Source organism: Suillus paluster, assembly GCF_016628075.1.
Source record: "Suillus paluster strain FC165 chromosome Unknown EDB91scaffold_21, whole genome shotgun sequence".
Taxonomy (NCBI): Eukaryota; Fungi; Basidiomycota; class Agaricomycetes; order Boletales; family Suillaceae; genus Suillus; species Suillus paluster.
The window spans coordinates 526,459-539,571 of record NW_024537581.1 but is presented as its reverse complement, the minus strand read 5'-3'; the positions used below and the strand labels follow the sequence as shown (position 1 = coordinate 539,571).

General features: G+C 48.3%; 7 protein-coding genes across 7 annotated transcripts; 4 read left to right on the top strand and 3 right to left on the bottom strand.

Moving 5' to 3' along the window:
• Positions 1 to 419: 419 nt before the first annotated feature.
• On the top strand, positions 420 to 1,211 carry EDB91DRAFT_1237022 (mitochondrial 39-S ribosomal protein L47 (MRP-L47)-domain-containing protein; the record flags this gene model as incomplete). The annotated part of the gene is made up of 3 exons (XM_041321530.1): positions 420 to 705; positions 763 to 932; positions 984 to 1,211. The coding sequence occupies 3 exons, from the start codon at positions 420 to 422 to the stop codon at positions 1,209 to 1,211; spliced, it is 684 nt and encodes a 227-aa protein (XP_041178033.1).
• A 108-nt stretch (positions 1,212 to 1,319) lies between these two features.
• Positions 1,320 to 1,762, bottom strand: EDB91DRAFT_1222033 (uncharacterized protein; the record flags this gene model as incomplete). Its single annotated transcript, XM_041320916.1, has 2 exons — positions 1,619 to 1,762; positions 1,320 to 1,569 (listed from the first exon to the last, which is right to left on the bottom strand). The coding sequence occupies exons 1-2, from the start codon at positions 1,669 to 1,671 to the stop codon at positions 1,320 to 1,322; spliced, it is 303 nt and encodes a 100-aa protein (XP_041178032.1). The 5' UTR covers positions 1,672 to 1,762.
• On the top strand, positions 1,717 to 3,150 carry EDB91DRAFT_309909 (isoprenoid synthase domain-containing protein). The gene is made up of 5 exons (XM_041326809.1): positions 1,717 to 2,009; positions 2,059 to 2,154; positions 2,206 to 2,304; positions 2,358 to 2,768; positions 2,818 to 3,150. Exons 1-5 carry the CDS (start codon positions 1,791 to 1,793, stop codon positions 2,944 to 2,946), a joined length of 954 nt encoding a protein of 317 aa, XP_041178031.1. The 5' UTR covers positions 1,717 to 1,790; the 3' UTR covers positions 2,947 to 3,150.
• A 247-nt stretch (positions 3,151 to 3,397) lies between these two features.
• EDB91DRAFT_1279609 (uncharacterized protein) lies at positions 3,398 to 7,013 on the top strand (the record flags this gene model as incomplete). The annotated part of the gene is made up of 15 exons (XM_041324705.1): positions 3,398 to 3,589; positions 3,666 to 3,956; positions 4,008 to 4,028; positions 4,085 to 4,177; positions 4,228 to 4,337; positions 4,419 to 4,535; positions 4,600 to 4,624; positions 4,674 to 5,030; positions 5,083 to 5,418; positions 5,471 to 5,603; positions 5,658 to 5,758; positions 5,812 to 5,928; positions 5,987 to 6,388; positions 6,442 to 6,507; positions 6,564 to 7,013. Coding segments are annotated over 15 exons (2,544 nt in total), but the record flags the coding sequence as incomplete, so codon positions are not given.
• EDB91DRAFT_1128989 (major facilitator superfamily domain-containing protein) lies at positions 6,890 to 9,400 on the bottom strand. The gene is made up of 13 exons (XM_041318555.1): positions 9,064 to 9,400; positions 8,845 to 8,853; positions 8,769 to 8,813; positions 8,533 to 8,641; positions 8,410 to 8,476; positions 8,293 to 8,357; positions 8,183 to 8,243; positions 8,047 to 8,134; positions 7,818 to 7,997; positions 7,715 to 7,761; positions 7,526 to 7,656; positions 7,369 to 7,408; positions 6,890 to 7,228 (listed from the first exon to the last, which is right to left on the bottom strand). Exons 1-13 carry the CDS (start codon positions 9,199 to 9,201, stop codon positions 6,907 to 6,909), a joined length of 1,302 nt encoding a protein of 433 aa, XP_041178029.1. The 5' UTR covers positions 9,202 to 9,400; the 3' UTR covers positions 6,890 to 6,906.
• A 148-nt stretch (positions 9,401 to 9,548) lies between these two features.
• On the top strand, positions 9,549 to 10,819 carry EDB91DRAFT_1051936 (ATPase V0 complex subunit D; the record flags this gene model as incomplete). Its single annotated transcript, XM_041313637.1, has 5 exons — positions 9,549 to 9,569; positions 9,623 to 9,722; positions 9,774 to 9,945; positions 9,990 to 10,168; positions 10,218 to 10,819. The coding sequence occupies 5 exons, from the start codon at positions 9,549 to 9,551 to the stop codon at positions 10,817 to 10,819; spliced, it is 1,074 nt and encodes a 357-aa protein (XP_041178028.1).
• Positions 10,820 to 10,926: 107 nt separating this feature from the next.
• EDB91DRAFT_1052068 (Alpha/Beta hydrolase protein) lies at positions 10,927 to 12,494 on the bottom strand (the record flags this gene model as incomplete). Its single annotated transcript, XM_041313652.1, has 8 exons — positions 10,927 to 11,092; positions 11,145 to 11,307; positions 11,358 to 11,611; positions 11,664 to 11,731; positions 11,786 to 11,814; positions 11,868 to 11,910; positions 11,967 to 12,124; positions 12,170 to 12,494. The coding sequence occupies 8 exons, from the start codon at positions 12,492 to 12,494 to the stop codon at positions 10,927 to 10,929; spliced, it is 1,206 nt and encodes a 401-aa protein (XP_041178027.1).
• Positions 12,495 to 13,113: the final 619 nt, after the last annotated feature.

The following is a 13,113-nucleotide window of genomic DNA, read 5'->3' as shown; positions in this document are numbered from 1 at the left end:
TTTCGCACCAGATTCATGACACACCTGCTACATACATATGGCAGACATACAAGTAAATCGCGTCATTAATGCTTGGGCAAGGGTATATAAAACCAGGTAGCGGGAATAATACTTTCACCCAACCTGTCAGCACCAGAATTTAGGAAACTGAAAGAAAGGAACAATAAGCCGAACTCACTACAAATACTTACTGCAAGTGCGGATCCTTCAGTGCGGCAGTTCGAGACTCTAATCCCAACTCCAGAGTGAGCTAGTGATGTTAACGGTGTTGATAATTCAATGAGAGACGACGCTGAGGAGTACGTATGTGATCGATCGATCGGCGACAAAGCCCAACTTCGGTTTGGAACGTCGCGGCAGTTGCCGCAGCAGTAGTGGCGCAACATTTTCGTACCCGAATTCTGTGGAAGACATAAACGATGGCAACAATTCTGCAAGCAGTTCGGCCTCTGCGAGCTGCTCGTTTGCTGCAGTCGGTGCGCTGGAACTCCAATGAGGTCCCACTCATCGACCCTTCGCGCATGATTCAAAAACCTGACTACCAACCCTCCACTCGCAAGTCAAGAGGTGCTGCCCTAAGGCCCCATCTTGGTGTTGAGGTAGACCCAAATCATGGTCTTTGGGCATTCTTCAGAAAGAAGGAAGTGGACGGGGAGATGAAGTATGAGAGTATTGAAGCAAGAGACACATTCCAAGATGATCCCGGTGAGTCGAATGTCTTCTTCGTGTATCTGTCGCAGGTTTCTGAGTTGCTGTCCGCAGGAAGGGCATGGAAAGCCGCGGAACTTCGGCGAAAGAGCTTCAAGGACTTGCATACGCTCTGGTATGTTCTCTTGCGAGAACGAAACCTCCTTGCTGCCCAGAAAGAGGAAGGAAGACGACTTGGTATCAGCAATCACGAGAGTCTTGCTGGCAGTAAGAAAAATCTTCAAGTAAGTACGCGGTTTTCACGCTTGGACTAAAGGCCTTGAATATTCTCGCAGTGTCGGAAATCTATGGCACGCATAAAATATGTGATTAACGAGCGGAGGTTGCTTTATGAGAAATACGCTGCAGAATTGGAAACCAAACGGCAGCTCCTGGCATCCAAGTCGACGCCCGTGACAGCTGACGTTCAGCCGTCTCAAGATAAAGAAAACGTTCCTCGTACGCGTGCTGAGAGGCTGAAGGCTCGGCGGGCCAGGAAGCCGAGTGCACCTATTACTGTATGACGCATGGAGGCAGTCGCGTCCAAGGCTTTTGTACCATACTCGTAGTTACACCTAATGTTGCTATCACCGCGTGCTACTATCTCTTGCAAGGTTTGGTATCTAATCTGGCTACTGAGAAGCTGTCCGTGATCCGTGTCGGCTTTGCTCCCAATCACTCATGGCTTGTGATATCTGGCAGTCTCTCACAGAGGGCTGTTCGTACATTTCCAGCTGCCTTTTACCACGACGGAGAAGGTGCTCTATAGCCGCGACGTCACGAGGCGATACAGAAGATGCTTGTGTATGGAAGTTGTGGCGCACGAAGAGGAGAAATTTTGGCTGGGTTAAGGCTGGTTTAGTACGGACCATGCGCAATGCACTGAAGAATTCGTCAAGAAGGTCTGCGTTCTGTTCTGACTGTCACGTACCGTCTATAGAGTGCTAGGACCTCCTTTTGAAGTCCCGACTTTCTTGCAGACATTGTTGAAGAGTAGCCTCTATAGTTTGGACGTCGGTGTTAACGGACAAGCATAAGTACAACTTCGGTAACTCAAATTTCTCAGTTTAGTTGCCGGATCATTTTACATTTTGTCATGAGCCATGACGGTGCCACCTTCACTTCGTCCTCGCCGTCTGCAGGCATTTAGCTTTTGTCGTCGGCTTCATACAGATTCAGTTTTTCGCTCTGGCGCTGGTATTTCGAATCCAGCCGAATACTGCAAAGACTTCGTACGGAAACATGACCATGAAGGTTATTTAACGTCCCAGCTATATCCTAAAAAATTTCAAGGTGGGTACTTCGCGCTTAGGGCATTCTATGTACGTGGTACGCTTTATTGACAGTAACTCCCTCTGACTCGCGTCTTAGATCGAGCTTGCCACGGTGCGAGAAGCGGTGTCCCAGACTACCTTAGGTCAGGCTCGCTTGATGTTCTGGAGAGATGCCATAAAAGACATTTATAATGTAGGTGGTGCTTCCTTGCATACCACAATCATTTGACTGTCGTTGTTAAAGGATAAGCCTCCGCGTCATCCCATTGCCCTTGCGATCCATGAAGCAACACGGCATAGCCATTTACCTCTATATCACTTTAACAGGATAATAGAAGCAAGAGTGAGCGTTATCCATAAATTTACATATGATGCTTACGGCCATCCGACTTTAAGGAACAAGAACTTCACAACCAGACACACCTTACTCTGGATTCCATGACCTCACATGCGGAGTCCACTTCATCGACTTTTCTCTATCTTCTGTTGGCGATGCTGAACCTCCCCTCCTCCACGCTTGCACATGCCGCTTCGCATCTTGGGGTCGCTCAATCATTGACGACGCTTCTACGAGCTTTACCTTTTCATGCTTCCAAAGGTGTTATGGTCATACCCGCGGAGATCACTGCCAAGCACGGTGTCAATCAGCAAGAAATTTTCAGCAAGGGGAAATTATCCCATGGACTGGAAGACGCGGTGTTTGAACTTGCAACTACTGCAAATGATCATTTGCTTACAGCACGAGACATGTTCAAGGAGTCCGGGGGCATGGTCCCACCAGAAGCCATGCCTGTGTTTTCGGCAGCTGTGCGTCGGATTTCTCGGACTGCCATCATTTCTGACGAAATTTTCTCAGATACCAGTAGTGTCCATTCTACGGACGTTAGAGGCCATCAATTTCAACGCCTTTGACCCCTCCTTGCAGATCCGAGATTGGAGATTACCGTGGCAAGTCTGGAGGAGTTACTATAAGAGGACTTTCTAAAACGACCCAGGCCACATGCCGGCATTGCATCTCAGCACAATGTAGCGCCTGTTAAAAGTGTAGAACGTTGTCATTTCACGCATCTTTTTGCTCTGGAACGCTTTGAGCTTCATGATGTTATACTTTGAGGAATATTGTGACCACCTAGGACGAAATATTTGAACGAAGATGCAGTGGTGGTTACGAATTTAGAAGTCCGATGAAGTGCGTTCACCGGCTGCACACCTCTTGACACCCAACCACATCATCGTAAACGGAGACAACCTCGCCAAGTCTCTAACCCTAGTCGTTAGCATCCTTGGACGGAGCCAAGCTGGTAACCAGTGCTCTTCCTGAGCATTTTGAGTTTCTGCCTATCGCAGTCAGAACCCTTCTACCGCACGCCATGCAACGCCTATGTGGTATGTTTTCTGATCATTTATTTTCCCACTTATAACCTGATATTCGGATAGATGAAGTCATCGAGTTAATCTTCTATGAGCTCGACGACCCAACCGCTCTAATACTAACGTCGAAACACTTTCACAATGTGTCTCAAGACCCATATGTCCGAGCGCACTACTTTCTCAACCGTTATGGTCGCTTGGATGCTATGTTTTGGGCTTTGGGGAGAGGGAAGATTATGACTGACAAAGTCATCGACGTTCGTCACCTATTTCTCTTGCTGTGTCCCAGCGCTTCGTGGAGTCCCACTGATTATATGCGCCTCCTTTGTCTAGATCCTAATCAGTAGTGGCGCATATGTATCCAGATATCTTGTCCAAGTCGCCATACACCATTATTTTAGGTCCGCAAACCATTTCATAAAGACCGCATGGGTTCGCAACATGTCGATTGCCGTTTTCGCTCATTTCATGAAGGTCGCTTGCGGGTTATTCGATGAAGTGCCGTTGGGGAAGAACGAGGATGATGGTTATTTCTTCCATGTGTTTTTGAAAGAGAGCAGGCTTCCGCCAGATATGAAGAGCACCAAGTGGGAGACGGTGCGGGATATATTTGGCAAGTATAAGGTGCGCGACGTCGGTTTCCTCAGTAGTGCGGTTTCTTATGATATGCTTTAGTTCATCCCGTTCAGCATGAAGGTTGGTTTCTGAAATTTCTTCATTGGTTTGGGTATGCTTACGGTGTCCTCCTGCAGGACCCTCTTATGGTTCAATTGCCGATCGCTCTCGCTATTGAGCCGAGACTGCTTCCCTATGCTGAAGCCAATGGATTCCATATGGACACCAAGGTAGTCTTCACTGCTACCGCGTTCACTACCAATACTTAAGAATTCGATAGTACCGCGATTTCGTCTTCCGTAAGATGTTTGAGAAGATGGCGCTTAATAACGGCGAACGCTCCGATGACATTCTCAGAAACGTGCGTGAGCTGCGACGTCTTGATAGTCGGTGAGAGCAAGCAGTTTTGTCACAACAGCCTTTGCATGCTCAGATCTGTCTTCGTATTTCGTGATGTGGTTTATCCCTTAGGATGTTCCTGAGTCGCACAGTAGCAGCTGAGATCTGCATGGAATCAAAGAGCAATGAGTCGGCTTACCGTGCACTCAAGACCCTCGACCGTACCAAGGAGTTACTATTCGATCTCTCGTACGTGCGCCACTTTTGAGTTCGACATTTATTTACCCCTCTTTGTTACTTAACCGACCCATAGCACCGTCGTCGCCGAGTTGATCAAGGTGAGTTCGAACCTACCGAGTGTTGACTTGACTTGAGCGCTGCTGTTAGCTATTTGCCAAGACACGCTCTATCACTTCCCCCTATACCATCAATGTCCTCAGACATCTTTACGCCGACTTCCCTAGTACAGACCCAACAGTCCGCATCGTCATGCTCCTGACAGCGTGTTTGCTGGATAACGTCCTGGTTCAGCCAAACCCCTCAGGCACATTGAAAGGCAAACTAGAACCTCTGGGTTTACTCCCGCTGACGAGAAAGGATATTGTGGACATCTTGACGAATCCATTCGTTGAGAAACATTCAGCCCTCGTTGACTTTGCGAAGGATGAAATGAATCTAGGGTCGAGCGAAATCAAAGACATCCTCCAAGAAGTTGCCGTGAAGTGCCTCAAGATTGGCAGTAAGGTGTGTGTTTGACCCAGTGGCAAGCTATTTTCTGACGACTTTGACAAAATAGGGGAAGACGCTCAAGAAACTCGTCGACTGTCATCCTTATCTTCATGCGGTATTGCAGGAAAATGCGGTCCGGCGATATGCGATTAATCTGGACGATCTTCCTCGGTATGACGACGAAGAGGCATGTGCTGCATATGAAGCCCCACTATGTAGAGACTTCAACACCAACTCGAAAGCCACACGGAATAACTCTGGGATGGCTAGCGTTAATTCGGCAGCCTCAAATGCTTCGGGGGTTCCTGCTGAAATTGGGGATGGAATTGCTATGGATGATCGTGAGATGTACGAGGATGAAAGTGGGACTGTTGAAGCCGAAACCGGGGATACGTCAGAATTGGTTAGTGCGTCGTTGCTTTCAACGTTGAACGTTTGAACTCATTTCCGCGCAGGGGATCATCGGTCAGGATACATTGTCCTCTATGATTCGACAGGACGAAATGGCTCCCACGCGATCTCGCAGGCGGTCTCTTTATTTCAGCTACTTTGGACCTGACACTACTGGAAAGCTCGGATACCCAATAGGTAATGATAGAACGCCCGTGCCATACAACAATGGAAGTTCATAATCCATCGCAGATTTCATTCAAGTCGGTCGATGGGTCAAAGAACGATATCCCGTCCGAAGTGCAATGGCTGCCACGTTCCTGACCCACGCTGTGATCAATAACAATACAACTGTTGGTGCTATGATCGCTCGAGAAATGATTTCTCTGACACCGCGACAACACAGCTCCTCCATGGATTTTTCACATGTAGTACCCCCTCGACTAACTATGTTTCAACATCACAACATGTACCAGTAACACTCAAGCATTTCAGGCTCCTTGCACGCCTTGGTAAAGCACCAGTAGGTTCTCGTTGATCGTAGGGTGTAAATTCTGCTAACTGTTCTTCAACCCTGCCAGAATTGGTGTCTATACCATGAGATTGAGAACGGCGCTGAGTTCTACTTTTCTGAAGACGACTATCTTTCGAAACAACCACCAGCCTCGGAACCGAAGAGGTATAGCAAGGTGAAAGTCAAGTCGAAGGAGGCCAGTCCCACCATCCCTCGTTTCTTCGGCCAATCTGGTCCTTCAAAGGTGCAAGTGTCTCCACGACCGAGTAAACGGAGACCGCGGCGCTCTGCGGCGGCTGTTATGTCTTACGTCATCCCAGATTCTGATGATGAGGCTATCGTTGAGGATGATGACGACAATGCCGTCGTCGTCCTGATGACAATGCAGGCTAAGAAGCGGAAGGTGGAGTCGAATCTTCAGCGGTGGATCAAGCATTTGTCAGTGCTACTGGCCGAGGAGCAGAAAAAGGTAACGTTCCGATTTATTGCGCTTCATTTCCAATGTCGACGTTGTTTCATCAGTACAAGGAAAAGCGAAAGCGCCTTGAGAAGAGTGCGCCGGCCGAGGGAAGACGTCGTGTTGCGAAGGTACCCAGTCATTCTTCTCTTGACCGTGGACTTGTCTAACAGACGTTTAAATTTAGAGCGAGTTTCATAAATCATTGATGGTCAATCTTCGCTCTCTACGGAAACTCGACCTAGATAAACGAAAGCAACTTTACGGTCCAGACGCGGCGGAAGACGATTATTTCACCGAAGATGATGGTGATGATGAGTATCGGCAACGGACAACGCGCGCTAACAAGAGGCGGCGTGTGACTTCGTAGCTATTAGTCTCGGAACTCTGCCCATTATGTTTATATCACTATATGTGTGCTCGTCGCACGTTACGCACATACTAATATCGCATCGCATCACACTACCAATTACCTTACATTCCTTCGGAAAGTCGTTTAATTGATGCTTAGATGACACGGAGCAATATGTTCAGATTCGATACCTGTAGCGTACAGAGCGATCGCCCAGCCTGATTCTGTCTTCCTCGGTTTCTTCCTTTGCTTCGCCCTTTGACAACAAACGATCTCGCCTCCTGTTTTCCCAACTCATCATGACCCATAAATATGTGGTCATCGCAATGGCGAACAGGAGATAACCAATGGCTATGAGATTGGGTTTGCGGTACAGGTGGCCGCTTAGCGTAGGTCTGTAGATTAGACAGCCTGCAATGGCTCCGATGTCTCCTACGCTGATTTGAAGGGCCACCGCAACTGCACGTTTAGCCTGACCAGAAACGTTCTCCCCAGGCCAACTGTGAAATGATGTTGGCTAGTGGAACACGACTGCAGTCACCTGGACAGACCTTAGAAGAAGCGAATTGCCCGTATATACTCCAGCTGTATCAAATTGAAAACATAGGAGTTACACATGAGCGACAAAGTTTTCTGTGACTCACCCGCTGCGAGGTGTACTCCGAAGTATTGAAGGCCAGCTGTTACGCGTGTAAGCACACATTTGATCATGACGTGGCCAAGGAAGCTTACGACGTGTGCAAGTAATGAGAAGGATGTATCCTTGATATTCATAAGAGACTTGAAGTGCGTGCCACGAACAACCTCACCAATGATGGATACAATTGCAGCTCCTATAATGAAGGGCGCTCTTACATTGCACTTGCTTGAGAACCATACCGTGATCCATATTGAAAAACTTGCGAGCACATTTGGGGGGACAGTCATCCTAATGGTGGGTGTTCATATCGACATCTGATCAGGGGGCTGAGGTCGAAGGGACTTACAGTTGTGCCTGCCATGTCTGAAACCCAAGTCCCGCGATGATAGTAGGCTAGAACGAAGAGTCAGGGACCATTCACAGTCTCTTCTTTTCAATGGCGAACATACCAGGAAAAGGCTGAGAGAGTATAGCACAAAAGAGAACCCATGGAAAAGGAATGCATACGCCCAGACCAAGTGATCGCTAAAAGCATCTCGGACAGACGACCATTTGAAGGCTTGATCAGTTCCTGCATCGGAGTCTGCTCGCAATCTATCTAGCAGGCGCGTTTTCTCTGCTTCGGATAGCTGCGAAGGTTAAGTTCTTGGGTGACAAAGGTGGAAGAAGGAAACGAACAAATTTGGCTTCATGAGACCAAGTGGGAACGATGAAATATGCGATGAGGGAAACGCCCGCGGTGAGGATTCCCTCAAGAATGAAGATCCTTTTCGATGTTGGTTTAACGAGGTGATATGTAGGAATGCGAACGTACCATTGCCAACCTCGTCTTCCGCCCACACCGTCCATCAATCCAATGCAATATGCAAATATCCCTTGAAAGATTTAATCGAACTGCAGTGACGTCAACAACATCTAACATACCTCCAAATGCCCCCGCCAATGCCGCACCACCGAAGAAGATTGCAACTCGCCAACTCCGCTCACGTCTATACATGTATTCAAAACCTGCTAATGCATAATGCTCATTGTGCCTCTTACCTCACGTAATATACTGAGAAGACGTATATTACACCTGGAAACAGGCCAGCTTCCGTGGCACCAAGTACTGACGGCGAGTAAGCAATCATCAGCAGTGCCCTTTATACACATAAGACAACATACAGAATCTGATTCCAAACAACCCGGCTTGGTTTTTGACAAGGCCTTGGCCAATAGAGACTATACCCCAGGCGAGAGTCAATGACGGCAGCCAAACTTGTGGATTGCATCTCTTCAGTCTGCAGACAATTACAAGTCAGGATTCCCTTCGCTAGGTCAGCATAAACGGGGATTGATATCACATTATCTAGGGGAAATGGCATCAGCTCAAGGGACGAACTAGATTTCGTGGCACATACATTGGCAGGAACTTCGAAAATAACGTAGCCAACAAAGTATATTGCCTAAAGCTGTGTTATAGCTGGCAGCAGATACGCCGAGATCCTATGATGTGGAACGGACATCACCGTCAGGCCTGAGCGTCGTATCACGAAAAGCGTAAATCATCGCACAGTTGTCATTCCATCAATTCTGTACGTTATCTGGATCGTCAGCGCAAAACTTGAGTATATATCAGCTTTGCTTACTTCGCATTCCCGATGTTTGACCTTTGGACATTATGAGCTCAATCACAATCATCAAACAGAATGGCACAAACCTATCCAGGAAGCTAAGGAGGTAAAGCAAAGTGAAAACAGGCAGAAGTCTACGGTCAACCTTGCGCAAAATTCTGTGATCCTCTGCGGAAACCTTGTCCTTCTCAACCACCGAGTATTTTTCGGATACAGACATGGTAACGTCCAGAGTCCCCAGACACAGGGTAACATCTTGCCCACCCCCACACGAACTTATATACTGTGGGGAGTATGCGCAACTGGGGTGCGCAATGGCGTAATGAGATCAGAGACAAAAATATCACGAATCTTTTCCACGAACTGCAACGAACTGCTCTTCGTTCAAGCCTCATCGGGCAGTAGAGTCCAGATTCCAGTCGTGGTTAGTACCTGAGCATATGATCTAGTAGACCAAATACAGTGATCGTGGAAGCAACCTTCCTTTTATGTCTCAAGCCTATTAGAACATGGTGCAAGTCGCGCAGTACTACTTTCAGTGTCACAAGTGGATCATTCAAACCAGTAATGGAGAGTCTCTTCTTTAACGTGGGTATACGATATCGACATGGTCTCCGAATCTAACAGAAATAAGCCTCTAGGTGAACAACGGCTTCCTGGAAGGAATCGTCCGAGGCTACAAGTCTGGTACCCTCACCCAAGCTCACTATGCCAGCTTGACTCAGTGCGAGACATTGGAAGGTCAGGAAGGGAAGAAACATAAGCTACTTCCTTGCTCACGCGTGCTCGTAGACTTCAAAACCCAGCTGTCCGCAACTGACTACGGAAACTTCCTCGCCAACGAACCATCTCCATTGTCCACCGCAACTATAGCGGACAAGGCAACGCAGACTCTCGTGGACCAATTTAACTTTCTCCGCAGCAATTCTGTTGAGCCTCTGAGCAAGTTCTTGGATTACATCACGTGCGTAATGATCAATTGTACGTTCACGCGCTCATAGATCGTAGGTATGGGTACATGATCAACAACGTTGTCCTACTTATAACGGGCACACTCCACGAGCGGGATACCCACGAACTTCTCGAACGATGTCATCCACTTGGCATATTCGACACCATGCCTGCATTATGTGTGGCTACCAACGTCGAAGAGCTTTATCAGAGCGTATTGGTAGAAACGCCTCTAGGTATTCATCTGACATAACCCCTACTCCAAATACTCAACACCATGATTAGCACCCTACTTCCGTGATTGCCTGTCTGCTGCTGATCTCGATGAAATGAACATCGAGCTCATCAGGAATACCGTCTACAAAGCGTACCTCGAGGACTTCTACAACTATGTCTCCACTCTTGGTTCAACGACAGCAGAGGTCATGCACAGCATCCTCGCCTTCGAAGCTGATAGACAAACAATCAACATCACCATCAACTCCTTTGAAACCGAGCTCTCCAAGGAGCAGCGTGCTAAGCTCTTCCCCGCCATTGGGCGATTGTTCCCCGCAGGTAACAACGCCCTCGCCAAAGCAGATGATATCGACCAAGTCCGCCAAGTGTGCGAGAATGTCGGTGAATATCGTTCATTCTTTGACAACTCAGCGTCAGCCCAAGACAGCGGTGACCTCGGGGACTTTGGAGTAGCTGCACGGCTGGAGAATCATTTTTTCCGCATGGAGGTGCACCTGAACAAGCTCTCTTTCCTGCAGCAGTTCCAGTACGGCGTCTTCTACAGTTATATGAAGCTGAAGGAACAGGAAATCCGGAACATCACATGGATAGCAGAGTGTATTGCGCAAGATGCAAGAGACAGGATACATAACTTCATACCGATATTCTGAGCTGCACTACCTATTTGTACACTTTTCACCTAATTTTCATTCCAAGTCATTCGAGTACGGTTTGAAAAGATCCCGAACGCGGCAACACGCATACGATTGCTGATCATTTAAGCGTATCCACTTCTTCCGGGAACAATTCCGAACGCAGGGCTCCCCTTTGCGAACATCTTCCGCACATCTTGAACAAGCTCCTCTGGCCGTTCAGTGGCAGCAAAATGGCCTCCTGTCTTATGATGGGACTCCAAAACGACTTTGTTCGACCTGCGCAGCCACCTACGCTCTCATGTTAGCTTCGTAGCCCCAAAGCTACTTGATAGAAACGCACGCTGCAGGTAGAATTACGAGCTCCTTGGGGAAATACGACGCTCCCATAGGAATAGTGGGGTAGGGGCCTAAATCCTCGAAACTGCCAGCCAACTCGAAGTAAATGCGAACGGAGGCAGCGGGCCCGGCACGAGAGAACCAGTACAATGAGATCCACGTTAGCACTATTTCAAAAGCAGGTAAGCGATTAACCGAAAAGTCACAATGCTGCTACCTTCGTCATCAGACCATTGGTAATTGTCGGTCCAACAGACCAGTTTTTCGTAAATCCAACCAAGCAGACCAACAGGGGTATCGGCAAGACTGTAACCGAGTGTCTGCGGCTGCGTGCTTTGCTCCTCAAAGTAGCCACGCCCTTTTGAGTGGAACAACGCGGTGCGCTCAATACCTGCTTTCTCCTCTGCGGACCAAGGGGTTAGCAGGAATGATAAGAAAGACAGGGGCGATTTCCAGCTCGGTGGTTCGGCACTAGTCAAGGATGAGTTGACGTGCGTACTAAGCAAAAAAACAACATATATACATTGGCATGTTGGTGTGCCACGCCTTGTGATACTTCCCACCATACACAGAGGCCATTTTCCGAGTGATCTAAAGCATGTAACTATGAGGACTTATGGATTTCAAGAATAGAACGTTACTCACGAGGCCACCCCAGTCACCTCCCTGGGTAACTGTGAGAGAATGAGCAAATCCATCGTAGCGTATAATGTCGGTGGCGACGTACCATACTCGTTGTACCCGAGAGCAAGCATGAGTTTGTGAGCCACCTAATAGGTACGGTCAACATTCAGAGAGCTTAGAACGTGTAATGAACGATAATCACCTCAGCATATTGGTCAAGAGCAAAACCTTGGGTATGAGGAGCCTCCGAAAAGCCAAAACCAGGCAAGCTAAGCGCAACAACATGGAAGCTAGGATGTTCAGGGGACGACGCTGTCAGAAGAGGCAAAATCTTCCTGACTTCCAAGAAACCTCCAGGCCCTAGCCGAGGTCAGAAACATGTCTGTCTGCGCGGATACGACATACATCCGTGACAAAACAACAGCGGAATAGCGTCAACAGCTTCGCTCTTCTTGTGAACGTAGTGAATGTTCAGCGTGCCAAAACCATCCACGTCAATATCGCGGGTAAACATTGGGAGCTCTTGATTTAATTCCTTTTCATGCTTGCGCCAGTCGTACTCGTTTCTCCACCTTTCCGTGAGTCGCTTAATATCCGCTAGAGGTGCTCCATACTTCCACCCGGCGTCTTCTAGTTCGTCTGGGAAAGTGGCGAGTTCGAGTTTAGCATGTAGGGTGGCGAGTTTCTCGTCGGGGACGTTGATTTGGAAGGGCGATTCAGAGGATGACATGGTAGTCAATGTGCAAGTGAGCTTGCTTTAGTAGGAGGTGCCGCATAAGGAGGTCGAGGATGCTTCCACCGGTCTGACCCGAAACTGCGGATCTAGGTAACCATCTGTTCTCGCCCAGTGCACTGGACCCTGACTGACGCCATTAGAATGGGGTTCAGAGGTGACGTTACCAAAGATGCTCCCATTCATCCAGGCCTTGATAATTCATCGCCACACGGATTTGGCTTCGCAGTAATGATTAGCCTAACTCGAGCATAGTTTACTTGCTGGTGTTCTCCCGTATTCAAGCTGACTTGTGTACAGGGTCTGCGATTCCGCGTCTTCCTTGGCTGTTTACGCATCAGCACGGCTGTCGTGGACGAGGAGGACTTCCCCAAATGAGCATCATTTGCAGGTGATACCGTCTGCTGTGTCCTAGAGAAAGCAAGCAGTCGGCGGTGTCCTGCGGGTGGCTGTGGTACTGTGGGGAACGCATGTAAGCCAATAGGTGAGCTCAAAGTATGCCGCTATGCGCCGGACTCCCCGACACAGTACTGGCGGCGCGGGAAGCGAAAACATAATTAGTACTAATCACCAAAAATGCTCCAGTCACAGTAATGCATGGCTGTATCTCAATGGC